This window comes from Diplotaxodon limnothrissa, linkage group LG20, assembly GCF_057381915.1.
Source record: "Diplotaxodon limnothrissa isolate DT_005_m linkage group LG20, D_limnothrissa_male_GT1.1, whole genome shotgun sequence".
Taxonomy (NCBI): Eukaryota; Metazoa; Chordata; class Actinopteri; order Cichliformes; family Cichlidae; genus Diplotaxodon; species Diplotaxodon limnothrissa.
Genome location: NC_140615.1, coordinates 21,764,047 through 21,778,647, shown reverse-complemented (window position 1 = coordinate 21,778,647; position 14,601 = coordinate 21,764,047). Strand labels below are relative to the sequence as shown.

The following is a 14,601-nucleotide window of genomic DNA, read 5'->3' as shown; positions in this document are numbered from 1 at the left end:
CTCCGATAAAGGAGCTGTCTGCTGTTTTGTTTTTTGTTTTTTTGTTTCTTGATGAAAACTACCTCTGATTGTGACTTATGTCAGATTATCCTTTGTTATAATCATTTGTCAGAACTGAAGCTAATTATTCAAATGAGGTAAAAACACACTCAAATCATTGTGTTACCTTAATCCTGAGCTATAAAGTGCTTCCAAACTTGCAATAGATAATAGAATTTAAATGTGAATGTAAATGTGAATGCAGCCCAATCATGACATGGTAATAAAACACAGGTCCCGACTCACTAGCCAGGCCTGCAGGTGGTGAGAAAGAGGTGAATGACCCTGAAGAGACTGATTAATGATACATGTGATAGGATTTGTGATACATACAGAAATATAGCTCTCTAAACTTTGACAAATCAGTAAGGTGCGAGCCGCTTTCGGCTGCTCGAAGAGTCTTTGTCTGGAATGTTTCAGCCTACTGAATTAAATCGTCACAGATTGATGCTGTTTACAAACTGCGTCACTCCACTTATACACAAACAGGAAATCAACACACTGTCAACATCGACAGAAAGGATTAAAAGAACACACATAAACACACACACATACAGAACTGTCTTTGTGCTGAGTGACTCACCATTAAAAGTTGTGAGGCTGTGCTCTTGATCGGCTTTGAGTACTCGTTTGTGTCCTCAGTCCACACACATGCACAAACATAAACACACACACACCATAGCAGAGAGCTGGGAGAGTAAACTGTGATGTGATTACATCTTTTTCAAAGATTGTCTCTTGCTTCTTTTCAAACTGTGTGTTTTCAGACGTGTTTTTAATGAGACTGTGATGCAGGGTCAGAGGGGACGATTCAGACGGACGCGCGCCCAGACGAAGGAGTTTCTTTTTGTCTGAACATCCCGCCCGCTCGCGCGCTCACACGGCCTCCGCCGCAGTCTCTAATGGATGCATGTGAGCTCTATGTACCTTTTCTAAACGTAAGAATAGTCACTAAACACTTCCTCCACGAAACAACCCGCCCTCCCCTGAAAAAGACGTGCAACATAAAGTCCCGTTTTTTTCTGCCAGGTCCCTTTTTTCCTTTTTTGTCACTGACTGATCCAAGTACACGAAAGTGCCTCAGTTATGAGGTTAGCGATAAAGATCAGTAATCACAACAAACAACAACATTGAAATTGGCTACAATGCTGCATGGGATATCATTACTTTTTACAACTTGACAGTAACAGCAAGAGGGGAGGGTAGTTAACCCTCTTAAAATGCCTCATCAAGTCATTTCAGCAACCATTACCGATTATCTTCAATATTGCACCTTTTTCCACTTTTCTGGTTATAAAACCAAGAGTCTAAACAATAAATTCATCTCCTTTCTCTCCCTGACAGGAGTCTGTGACCTCAATTTGCATACCCAGGCCTCCGAAAAAGCCTCCTTCCCTTTGAGTAATGAGAAACTGCCCGTGATAGAAATATTCATAGTAGGATAAGTGAAAACGAAAAGGTGCGCTGGGTAATGACTCTTTGTCTCGTAGTCTGGAAATCACTCCAACCGAGCAGAGCAGAGGTATAATATTGACCACGCGTTGATGGATCTGCTTGTTTTGGTCAAACTTTACAGGTGAAAACTGTCAAACACTGTCACTGCTGATATTTTCGTGCTCTACTTTGTAACATTTTTTAATCTTATTATTTTTTTGGAGTATATATATATATATATTTATATATATATGAAAGTCAGCATATCCGACAGTAGCTGTTGAGGTTAACAGGTCAAGTGGCAGATCGCCACATCTTTTAGCAGCAATTCATCTGTGGACTTTCAGTTATCCGGTTATCATTTAGAAACGACTCGATTCACATGACCCAATCAAATCACGCCACTGTACAGCATATTTTACACACAAATAGAAAGAAATAATGATGCTAATTCACTGCTAGGAAACTATTCATTTGTCCAAACGTCTGCACAAATGAGCTGACTTGGCGTTACGGTGGTTAAGCTGATTCAACACCTCAGTCTGTGCACCAATTTTTCCTATTTTTCCTATTTTTTTTTTCACATAGATCATCGCTTCCTGAGACAAATGGAGGTTGAGGTGCTAAGATGAATTGAATGGGATGAATGGCTACAGATAACAGGGCACTATAAGGTCAAAGTGAACCAAATGCATAAATAAACATCTTTCAGCCTGTGATATGTTCTGGCCCGCCCAAAGACATAAACATGTGGGGATAAGTATCATACCTACAGGGCCCACTGTGCGCTGCAGTATCACTCGTGTACAACTGTGTCTTTGTATGTGAGAGTCTGCCCCGAGACGGACAGGCCGAGGAGGGGGCAGGGAGCTGGCACGGTGTGGCTCGGACTCAGTTCTGCTGCAGGATCAGGTTTTCCAGCTCGTCTGCTGAGCGGAGCAGGAAGGCCGCGGACTCCCGGTACCCCGCGATGAGCTGCCTCACCGCTGTCACCTCTGGAGGGCTGAGCTGAGCGGAAGCGCCGCCTCCGCCACCTCCCTGACCGTGACTGTTGGAGCTGGAGGAGGAGGAGTTTGGGCCGACAGATTTCATACTCAGATCTGTGGGACCTGCGGAGGCAAACAGAATATTTTAGGGAAGTCAGACGATACAGGAAATACATTTAAGTGGCTCTATGTTCATTTCTAGCCTCATCTTTGTATTTTTAGATCGTACTAAAGTGGCTTTGGATGGTTCACAGTCCAAAGAAATCTGTAATCCCTCAACTGTTCATGACAGACAGCTGCCCCTCCCTGAGCCTGCTGGAGGTTTCCTCTTGCTAAAAGAAAGTTCTTCCTTCCCACTGTCACCAGTGGGAGGGTGGTCGTCTGACTGTGGGGTTTTCTCTGTATTACTGCGGGGTCTTTACCTTAATATAAATCACTGAAAAAAATCAGTCTATTCTATTATATAAGCAAAAATGATGCTTTAAATGGGCTAACCATGGAAACTGGTGAAGTGGCAGTTAAAGTGTAAAGACGTCGAAGTAAAGGACAGTGAGAGATGGGGGCGTCAAGAAGCCTGTGATGATTTGGACACGTAAAGTAGCCGTCCTCCCCCAGATATAATTGTTTAGTCAGAGGGCTGGTTGAACGTCACATGTAAGCAAGAAGAAGAATTCTCAATTAAGGAGATAAGAAGAAATGGATGAGTGAAATGATGAAGGTGTGGCCTGAGAACTGCTGACAGTGAGTCCTCAAAAGGGAAATACTGCAGATTACAGCCTGCGTCATTTGGTGTAAATGTAAGTTTTGTGTGTATGCTGACACATTATGCCCCAATATATACCTGTAGATCTAAGGCAGGGGCGTCAAAGATAAGGCTCAGGGGCCAGAATCGAACAGCCAAAGTCTCCAATACGGCCAACAGGATGACTTTGGAAATGTGAAGAAGGGTATGGGTTTTGGACTTTTACATGTATTTTCATAAATTTTACAGCTTTTCCTACTGATGAAAACCTCCAGCGTCATTTATACTACATCAAAGTAATGAAGTAATACATGAACATTTAAATGACCGAGAAGTTTCATATTTTTCACTATCTACAATAGAAATTGCTATTTTGTGGCTCCACACAATTTAATAAGAAAAAGAAAAAACAGAGGGTAAAAAAACAAGAAAAAAACTTTGTTTCATTAACAGATCCGATCGGGCAGTTATTACTTACAATTTAGTCCCAAAAGTCAGGCTGCTAGATTTCATATTTACTATAAAAGTATTTCTCTATCATGTAGAAAAACTCAGACATGCTGTTGAAGTACTTTTTTCTTATTTGTCGATAACTGAGGGATTAAAGTTCTTTATAGCGACAAAAACAGGAGCTTCAATGGTCCGGCCCACTTAAGGTTGAAGTGGGTTATATGTGGCCCACAATGTAAAATTAGTTTGACATCGTTGGTCTAAGGGAGGAAGAAGTGACCTTTAGAGTATCAGGGTGGAATCACTTCATTGTATTTAACAGAGAAATTAAAGAGAAAATTGTGGGAGTATGTTATGTATCAATGCACATCAATGCACAGATTATTATTATTATTAGCTTTTTTAAATGTATCTGAATCCATGAACGTTAACCAGTGACTGGAAGAGGAAGTCTTCATATGTATATCCTCAGGCTAACTGGAAGCTCCTGGTGAAAGGCATCATCACCAGAATAACTCACCAGGTCTCAGATTATCTATATGCTAATCTTACCAAGTCACACTGGTTTATTTCAGGCAGGGTGGTGACCATTAAAAGAAGTCACAAAGCAGGCTTCTGAGCTGCAGCTTATTTCACAAAGGTACAGATGTACAAATGTTAGGTAGTTTTGGTAAATCTTAGCAAATGTGTAGAAGTCCTTTTGCCATTGATTACCACTGATTCCATTAATGACAGATAGCCATACAAAAATTCATCCTCATTACCATGCGCAAAGTCTACAAAATGTGGAATATGTGTTTTCAGTGTGAATGGACCAGCCATGGAGCATATATAAAAGGTTTTTTTATTTGTTTTTGGCTCTACCTATGTTTGTTTGTTTGTTTGTTTGTAACTTGGTGAGAGAAACCAAAGTCAATGAACTCTTATATGGCAACATTTGATTGTAAGAAGGCCACACCCAAAACACATCTATTGTCTATTTTACTATAAAGTAAACCCCAGTTTACAAAATGAAGATCAAGTTTCAGATCAAGGGGTCATAAATAAAGTGAGAAGTAGGGTCATTTTTCCCCAAAGGCCTCTTTAAAATGTGGCTTCCGTTTCCTAACCAGAGGTGATGCCCCCTGCTGGCCATAAAAAAGAATACATGTATTTTTACACTAGCTTTTATATCTAGTTCATTAAATACAGTCTCTTAAATACTGTGGGTTTCCTTTTGACCCTTTCTTTTACAAGTTATGAAGGCAGATGATACAATCCAATGAAAGCGACTCACCGTTGGTTTGCGCAACATCAGAGTTTTGCTGGGTGCTGCCGACCGTCCCATATCCCCGCAGATTATAGTTGAGGCCTCCGTTGGTGTAGAGCTGGTCTTGGGCAAAAGCTGCACTGGAAATGGAAAATCCCGAAGGAGCCACGGGGGCTGGGTCCCTCAAGATGGGTTTGTCAATAGAGGCTGGCTCATCCTACAAGAAATTAAATATTTTCAGTTTAGGCAGAACATTGGATTTTGTGTTGTGCAGTCTGCTGTTAATGACGCATGGCCAGCCGAGCACATTCCCAAATCCCTGCTGGGCAGATTCACAAACACCAACTGCCAAGACATTTACCGTCGCTTGGTAGACATCGAGCCGCATCCTCTTGGCAGCATTTCGGGTTTCGCTCTCGCAGGCGGCAGCGAGGATGTTCTCGGCCATGGCAGAGGTGAGGTGGGGAGGTGTTGGTCGTATCTGGCAGTGGGGCGAGTGAGAGGTTTTCATTATGAATGTGAATAGTTATGAGCTGAGCAGAAAACACTTAATCTGGGGGCACTTTGTACCTCAAAACCGCCTTTTTTCATGCGGCGACAGGATTTGAGGTAGGTGCGGATGCGCTTGCGGGAGCGCTCCTGGAATTCTGGGAACTGGCGGCTACAGGACTCAATAATGGCCTGGATCTTCTCCTTGGGCTGTTTGGAGATGGGCACCATGCGGTCCAGATTCTCATCCACGAACAGACGCACAAACATCTGACAGAGAGAGAGAGAGAGAGAAGGGGGAGGGGAGAGAAGGGATGTAGAGCAGAAAAAATCGTGGGGGTGCAGGGTAGAGAGAGAGGGGTGTGAGAGTCAAACAAAAGAGGGAAGGAAAGGCAGGGGAGGAGGTTGGGGGGGGGGGCAGTAGAGGTAGAGTGGAAGAAGAGAGGATAAAGAGGGAGGGGGAGGTGATGACAACAGGAGGGATGGAAATTGAGTCACTGCTCAAATCCAGGGCAATATTTCTGGTTGTGTTGGCATATTTGGAAGTCTACTTTTGCTATTCTACTGGTTTCTTTTCAAACCAGAAATGCACAGAAAATGGATTTCACAGAGTAAATAGGATAGTTTGGAACAAGCTTGTATATGCAAATTCTTCCCATCTAGAAAACTTGTAAATATCATGCCCCACACCCACCTCCACCGCACCAGTAGAAACTGTGGTGTAATGAGCGCCAAACCCTGCAGAGACCCCTCTGTGTCACATAAAACTACATTTCAAAATATCAATTGTCAGTCTGTTTCTTCTTTGATACCTTTATCAACCCTTCTTACTACCACCACATTATTATTTACTTAACAAGCTACTTTTAGCTGCTCCCTTATTCACGAGGCATTACCACAGCAGGTAGCTCCACATATTTGAGTTTTTAGGGATTTTTGTCTCCTCCCAAGATCAAACCAGGGGTCTTTTGCTTGTTAAGAGAATGTGAAAAACTACTACACCACGAAGCCACTTAATAAGAGTACTAATACAAATGTTTTGGGTCATGATTGCCATGATTCATCCTTTGTTATTTGTTTGTTTTCACAATAAAAAGAGCAAATGCAGAAGATATATTATAAATAAATGTATATTGCTGAAAACAAGGTTATTATTGGTAACTAAATCCTCTAAACTCCACCTCTGTCACAAATGAGATAACAATCTCAAGCGAAAGCTTTCAGCGTGTAGTAGAAGATAATCTACACCCCTAAAAGTGAAAGCCACTGTGTCCATAACACCACCAATCAGAAAACACACATCAGATCACGTGACATTTAAACAGGTCAAATTATCATTATGTTGTTTGTACATACCTGATATGACGAGTACAGTCAAATTATTTATTTCATATCTATTTTTTTAAATACATCATTTCATATTTATCTTTATTTATTCTGAGAACAGTTTATGGTGTAGTTATTGTGTAAGGTCTCCTGTTATTGTCAAGCAATAAGGTGTTCTGTTTTACTGCTGGTCAGTTTGTTCCAAGTGCATCTTTACTGAGTTTTGTCCTCTGTCTTGTCCAAAGAGGCGGACTTTGAGGTTTAAAAAGTGCGCATGGACATAATGAATTTTTGTTGCAAAAGACAAATTTGCTACTAACCAGTGAAGTGACTTAAGTTCCATATCTGAAAAATTCATTTAATTACTAAAATTCTTGTAATTTAAATTGAAGAGAAGGTACCGAACCTGAATGTGGAAAATAAAATTAAAAAATTATTCTTGTGATGTTCTTAAATCTCTGTCTGACAAATACCGCCCATATCGCAAAAACAAAAATTAAGAAAATGATTAAAACTAAACATTATTTACCTCACTTCAAACTACACTAAGCTGAAAGCAAAAAATATTAAACTGAATAAAAATAAAACCTACTGAAAAAATACAAAAACTAGACCCCGTTGTGCTGGAAACACATCATTAAACCATAGGCTGTCATCTTGTGAGACTGATTCAATATGTAGCAAAGCAATAAAGAATAGCATGTGCGCGGAGTAATAATACATATGATTTAACATCTGTGCTGACAGGCTGATGAACAGCTCTGCGCTGTATTTTCCATCCACATTAATTTAGGTCTGCTGCAAATATTACTTACATTGAAGGCTTTAAGTCTCTCAGGGTCCAGCCCCTCAGCGTCATTAATCTTGTCGCTGTCATCATGGTCATCATGATCGTCGTCATCGTCGTCAATTATCTGTGCTCGAGCAGAGGTCAGGTCCTCTGCGCTCATGCTCAGCTCAGTTTTCACAGAGTCATAGCTTCCTGAGCTGTACGGAGGGGACTAAACACAGAGAAACACACAAAAAAATCCATTGTTGTGGATTACACAGACACACGGGAGTTTATCGTGATCAGTGCACATCATGTTTCTGCTGTTACCTTGTTGGTGTACTCGGTTTTTATGGGGTACTTCCTGTTGGGGTCTGCAGGGTAGGAGTTTGGTGGCGAGCTCCCCGCTGGCAGCAGTCTGTCGCTCAGATTCACCGGCTGCTGATCCTCCGAGGAGGATGAAGATGAAGTGGTGCTGAAGTCCAGGGGAGCGCTCACCCCGTTCTCTGCTACCTCCCCGTACGATGCCCCACCATCTGGGACGTTCCCACCCACGGCTAGCACCTCCGGGGAGGTCAGAGCCGGCAGCCCGTTGGCGCTGCCACTCTCTGAGGAGTCGTCATCTGGCAGAGGGGAGGGAAAGAGACACAGACGCAGATACGAAGATGAGCTGTGCAGATGTTTTCATAATTTAGCATTAATGTGGGGCTGTTTACTGGAATAGATTTTAGAGTGGGAGTTGGAGTAGGAGAGGGGACTTCCTGCCTCGTGCTCTGCATAATGAAATTGTGAAGGAAGTGTGCAATGAGGTCAACTGTCACCACAAATGAAAGTTAGAGTAAAAATAGGGAATCTTAAGAGTTTTGCAGGGGAAAAAACAGAAAGAGATGAGGAGGGACCAATGGGGAGAGGGCGAGCCTTCTTTTCCTGCTGTGTGCAGCTTTTAAAGCCAGTTACTGCTAAGATCTCTGCACGTGTCACACCTAGGTTTGGCGAAACACAGAATCAATCCCTTTCAGTGACTTGCCCCAATTTTTTCTCTCTCCTAATCTGTGAAGGTTAACATCGGCCTTTGTCCTACTTCTCTAAGCGGGGTGACGAGTGGATTGGGGCTGTGGTGGTGTCCCACCCTCTGTAAGACTGGATTTATGTGGATTAGTCCACTAAGAACAAGGCAAGCTGTTTCCTGCATAACACCAATCTGTAGCCTTCCAGATGTAAATAAAGATAAAAGGGAAAAAAAAAATCACAGGGCGGAGTATGATGCTGAGATAAGAGAGGACTGTGCTGCGGCGGTTTGCAGCCACTTACCATCTTCTTCTTTAATGGTGGCTGCCGGGTTGCTGACCCTCTCTCCATTCGGTGGGCTCGACTCAGGCACTGGGGGCTGCTCAGCTGCGACCCATGTGGGCTCAGCGTTGTTCATGTCCTCGCTGCTCACCGAACTGTCATCCTGAAGGGAGGCGGCGTGAAAGAAAGACAGCGAGAGAGTGGAAAAGAGAAGTGAACAGGAGGGAAGAGGGCGTGGAGTGGTCCCTCACAGTTCTGACAACTTTGATTACAGTTTTTGCTGCTAAGGGACAGGTTGATACCGACCGAGTTTATCACAAACCGATATGTGCTTCGCCCTGTGTTAGTCCTTCCTTCAGTTTCTATAAGAAGCTAATGTGAGGCTTTATATTGATGGTGGGGATTTTTTTTCACAGATAATATCCTTGTTTTTGCAAAATGATGGCCATTTAAATTGCTTCAAGCTTCAAGCGCTGAAAATGACTGAGTGGAGTAATTTATGACCCCATTATATTTTATACAGGAATACCTTTTAATGGCTTTATTTGTGTTTATCATACCTATAACATTTCCTTTATCCAGTACAGAGATTCAAAAATATTCCAACGTCATTAGTCATAGTTTGTAAACATGCTTGTGCAAAAGGGAACTGAATGCGGAAAATTATACAAGCAAATTATGCTAAGAGCTTACAAAACAAATGTTTTTTTTATTTAATATTATAAAAGCTGTACTTATAGTGTCTCCATAGTGCAGAGGTTAACACATTCAGTTGGGAATAAAAAAGTCTCGGGTTCATTTCCAGCTGGAGGAAAAAAATTCCCATTAGGGTGGCGTTAGGAATTTTTTTTTTTTTTGTGAAATCTAACAGCTAAAAGTAGCTATCCTCTGAAAAAAAGATGCTTATAGTGTGAGTCTATCACAGTACAATTTAACGGGATAAATGGGTGTTATCATGTTACATCATACTGTTTTTGTCATTTGTTACTTCCGTGTTTCTGTTCCAAACTAAATCTAAACAAACATCTTATTATATTCAAAATATTTTTTGCAGAAAAATTTCAAATATTTTTTTGCAGAAATATATCAACACTGCTTAGGAAGTCTTATTATCAAATAATTACCAAACATTTTACCAATTCCAATAACATTAGTCTATAATGTTAAAATAAAACATATGTACAACATGTATAAATGACCCCACACAACCTTTTATTATTACCTGCTGCACCAATTCCTGTAAACATTCCTGTAGGAAGCATTTTTATGATTAAAAATACCAGAATTGCACATATAAATACATAAATTTGCTGGCTTGAAGGTTAAATTCTTCCAGCGAGGTCTCACTGAGCCCAGAATGTTCAGAGGAAACATCACAGCCACCAACTTCCAGTTCATATGTTTTTGGTGGATATTTTTTGGCTAAAAAGTGATGACATCAAAGAGCAGAATAAAGCAGGAGACTCTCTCTTTTAACTAATATTTTTCTTGGAGCACTGCTATTTTTAACTGTGTTATGCAGAAATCCTGAAGAAGCTTGTTCTAGCGTAAGACAAACATGAGTAAGCCACGAGGGTGAGGATTAAGCGAAGGAGCGCTAAATAATCTCTCAAACTATTCACAGACTGTCCTGAGTTGGCTCCAAACTAAATGCATGAATCCTATTTACATTTCATACCAAAGCTGAGCTTCAAAGTGCAACCCAGGCCGATTTAATTCATGTTCGCATAAATGACCTGCATGCACGCTGTCATGTGTCTCACTCAGAGGGAGCACAACTACCAATGTGTGTCGTGAATGGAGCAGAAATGCATCTCGTCATCTCATTCCCCCCCACACGAGTACACAAATAGGCCTAAACTCCTGGGAATACTCTGTTAGGGGGTTCGTGGAGGACCAAAATGCTCAGTGACAGCTCTATTAGGCACCAAGTGAGCCGTGGAGCATCAAAGAGAGAGAGGGGAGGGTTCCTAATTACATGTTTCTAAGTAGCTGAATGTGTAGCATCATTAATGTCTGTGCTTAGAAATAGATACATAATTTAAAGAGAGGCAAGGTTAACTTTTAAAACAGGCTCACTTCATGCATTGTAGGTTAGATGCATCACTCTTTGAAGATAGTAAAGCTTACAGTGCAGATGAAAGCTTGCAGATGTTTGTCTTAAGATGGACAGAAATTTGCAGAGATCTGCAAAAAAAAATCTATTTGTCTTTGGAGCAAATATCTCAACCTCAACCCAAAATATCTTCTATTTTACCAACTTAACAATTAAGAAACACACCTAGAATACTATTTAATGGCAGACCATTGACTTTCTGTTTATATTTGAAGGCCTGTGACAAACCAAAATGGCCTCTTTAAGAGCACAACAGTGAGATGAAAAGGGTGGAAAACAAATCAAAGACTTGGTTTTGCCGCATGTTCTTTCACTCATTACATCTGCCGTTTGTTTCTTTACCAGACAGAAAGTGAGAGATGAATGTTAGCAGCCAACAAAGTTCTGCAAAACAACATGCAGGCAGCTGAGAAGTGAAGCTCCAACAGACTAAACACACAGTCGTGAATTTACTTGTGATCTGCTGCATTATGAAACAGCTGCTGCTCTGAGCTCCAAAACCAGTGCTGCACAGATATGGAACAAATTACTACAACGCTGAAATAAACCTCTGTGATGGTTAATAATTAAATTATTGGCCTGCTCACACTCTTGTCTGCGCACAGATGCGACCAACAGTCTGAGCGTTTGTTAATTTGTACTCACCTGCGAATCACAGTCTGGGTCATTGTTCCGGATAATCCTAATTATGCGTGAGTGAGGTCTACATTATCAGCATCAAGTGCCGCTCCCTGCACTTTAGTGGCAGCAGTTCCCGAGTGTTTCTGTCACAGCTACACATGGGAGTGGTCTCTCACATGACGTCACCACAGATTTACTAATCCTCATTTCACACTGGGCTGCTCCCCCCTCTGATTGTTTCGTATTACGTCCTATTTTCCCCGTACAGAGCATGTCTCCCTGCTGCCTCTAAAGAAAATAACGAGGTGACTCGTGCAGTCGGTGCAATTATACCTGGGGTGGAAAAGCTTTTATCTCTGCCCACACCTCACAAAGATCCACTTAGAGAGAGAGGCACTTACCCTTTCAGTGGCAGTCATGCACTGCAGTTTCATTTGTTTCAGGTAGGTGGCAGTTAGAGGCATGTTGTAATCGATGAGGTCCGGGACCAGCGAGGTCGGTCTGTCGTTCTCTGGTGAAGGAAAGCATAACAAACATACAGTTTATTGTGTAATTACAGTACAAGCATGAATTAAGGTAACCTAGTCATTATTATAATTGTGTTGCTGCTGTAATTATAATATTGAGGTGCTTTAATATTTATACTATTTAATATTTATACACTAATTATTAGTTATTCCACTACATTTACTTACTTGCTACTTTGAAATATAAAATATGTGATCACATTATAAAATATTCATTAATGAGTTACTACTGAGCCCATGTTAATACATCACTCTTGGGGTACTTGAAGTATATTGACTTTGCTATTTTAGTTCTCCACTCCTTTAACTAGCTTTCTTCTGATTGGTTGCCCCTCGCAGCAGTTTGTTTGAACACTGGGTGGGTGGAGCTTCTGCATTCACGGGCAGACTTGTTGTTGTGTTTCATTTCACTCAGAGGTTTAATTTCAGAGCTGGAAATGACGTTACTTCTAGTTGAGAGCGTTCCAGTAGCAAATTTGAAAAAGCAAATGCTGCTTAGCAAGGTACAGCCATTCATTCATCACTAGCATCACTGTTGTTTTGGGGGTTTTTTGTGCTTAAAAACACAGATAAAGTACGTTCATGGATAGAGCCTTATCAGTGCTCTGTGTATGGCTTATTTAGCGAGTCACAAACACACATCAGTGGCTGTACAGATGACTTCTTTTAGAGTTTTACCGCCGTTTATGTGAATTGCTGCCATCTTACATTTTTAAGTTCGGGTTGGTGGGACTGCTCTGACTTTCTGAATTGGAAGACTGACTTAAGGGGTGTTTCAGTTCAAAGCTACAACTGGAAAGTGTCGCTGAGATGACCATATTAGGGATCTTCCCTCTCAATTACATCATAGAGAGCCAAGAGTAGAAAAAACTGTGAGTAACAGAGTGTTTAGAGGAGTCTAGAACGTTAGCTTCTGGCTCACAGAGATTACTTGTGCATACAGCATACTTAAGATTTAAAAATTCGGCCATATTTAATATGAACATCTACCATTCTAACTGTATCAGAGAAAAGCGCGATAGATCCTTGTATTTACACTGGGTCAGCTCAGATTCTGTGATTTTATATCTCTGTCTGTGATGCTCTAGCGTGGACGTCAAAGCAGAAGAACCTCACGATGTAATGCAGTCAGCTGTAACACTACCACATTCTCAAAAACTACAACAGAAATGAGATCAGCACATAAACAACTGCAGTTTGCAGTACTAGCAATTAGTGTCTGTCTCTTGAAAGAGTATTTATTTAGCTAAACAACTATAAAACTTGAGAAAGAAAAATAAAACACAACAAAAGTGCACGGTTTCCGAAAATACAACTCACCTGCTGGAATTTGGAATATTTTAAAACAGAAAAACTACTATCTTTCTGTACACGAGTTAGTTTTAACATCATTTGTCATACTTAGTGAGTGACAGCTTTCTGGGACTTAAAAAATAAAGTTTATTGGTGTTTATTAATATCCATTTTCATTACAGTTATGCTATTCTGGCTAGAAACAGCCTCGGGTCTTGTTCAGTTTCTTTTAATATAATTTGTCACCTTTTACTCTGACCCCTTCTTAATGTCTTTTCATTTTATACATTGTCTAATACAGTGAACCCCCCTCTTTTATCTGTCTATCATCTCTTTTTCTTATAGTTTTGAAGAACTAGCACAAAGACTGGACTGGCTTTTCTCCCTTTGCTGAATCCCTCTGTGGAGAAGTTCTAAAAGCTCTCAGTTAATCGTGCAGACAAATGCTTTGTGTACAGCAGAGTTGCTTCAATACCCTGCAAAAGAAATCCAAGTCTCTGCTGTAGTTAACACCAGAAACCAAACAATGTGTCTGGCAAGGTGCCTGCAGTCTCCACACCGACCACTAGAGGAACTCTGTGATCATTTTAGAGGCTGTGTACGGTCCCAGAGAGCCGGCCCTCTTGAGTCTTTGTTACATCATGTCAGTGATGGATACACACATATGTTTTATTAATGAGGGTTTGATTCAAAACTCTTCAAAGTACAAATCCCTCAGATCATATCAGCTCATATTTAGTGTCTGACAGGACAATGTAGCATAATTTCTGTCATCCAGATGCCAACCCCCTCTATCTTATCTCTGTCCTATGTGATAAAACACAGTATATCTAAGAATATCATGATCACGTGATAGTAATTAGCTCTTTTCCATGTCAGTGTGTCAAAGCATCTCAGCATTAACAACTCTTAAAGGTTGATCTCAAAAATAGTGCATCAGTTAATGATGTCTCTGGGTTAGTGTGTGCCTTTACCTTTGAACTCAGCAGTGCTGGGGTTAATGTGCATCCTCTTCTGACACTCTCCACAGCTCATTAGGAACCGAGTCACCGCCTCTCTGGGCAGGAAGGCGTAGGTCTCTGCAATCTGTGCCGGGGTAGCAAGCGGAGGACACTGGGTTAGCAGATTTGGCTCAGGCTGTGGCTGAACTCAAACTGTGTGCAGGTGTTTTTTTTTTGGTTTGTTTTTTAAATTCCTCTATGCATGTGTGAAAGCATGGGGTCAGTGATTATGTGTTATCTCGACATGGCATGAGGAGGAATCCTCCCTC

At 41.2% G+C, this 14,601-nt stretch overlaps 1 protein-coding gene across 1 annotated transcript in view; it reads right to left on the bottom strand.

The window, feature by feature from the left end:
- Nucleotides 1-2,364: 2,364 nt before the first annotated feature.
- Nucleotides 2,365-14,601, bottom strand: part of nol4la (nucleolar protein 4-like a) — a 28,175-nt gene continuing 15,938 nt past the window's right edge. Inside the window, exons 3-11 of the mRNA XM_085344844.1 lie at nt 14,306-14,417; nt 11,913-12,022; nt 8,796-8,937; nt 7,815-8,107; nt 7,531-7,716; nt 5,471-5,659; nt 5,262-5,381; nt 4,928-5,117; nt 2,365-2,582 (exon numbers count right to left, since the gene is read on the bottom strand). Of these exons, the coding sequence (XP_085200970.1) occupies nt 2,365-2,582; nt 4,928-5,117; nt 5,262-5,381; nt 5,471-5,659; nt 7,531-7,716; nt 7,815-8,107; nt 8,796-8,937; nt 11,913-12,022; nt 14,306-14,417 (1,560 nt within the window). The remainder of the gene's footprint in view (nt 2,583-4,927; nt 5,118-5,261; nt 5,382-5,470; nt 5,660-7,530; nt 7,717-7,814; nt 8,108-8,795; nt 8,938-11,912; nt 12,023-14,305; nt 14,418-14,601) is intronic.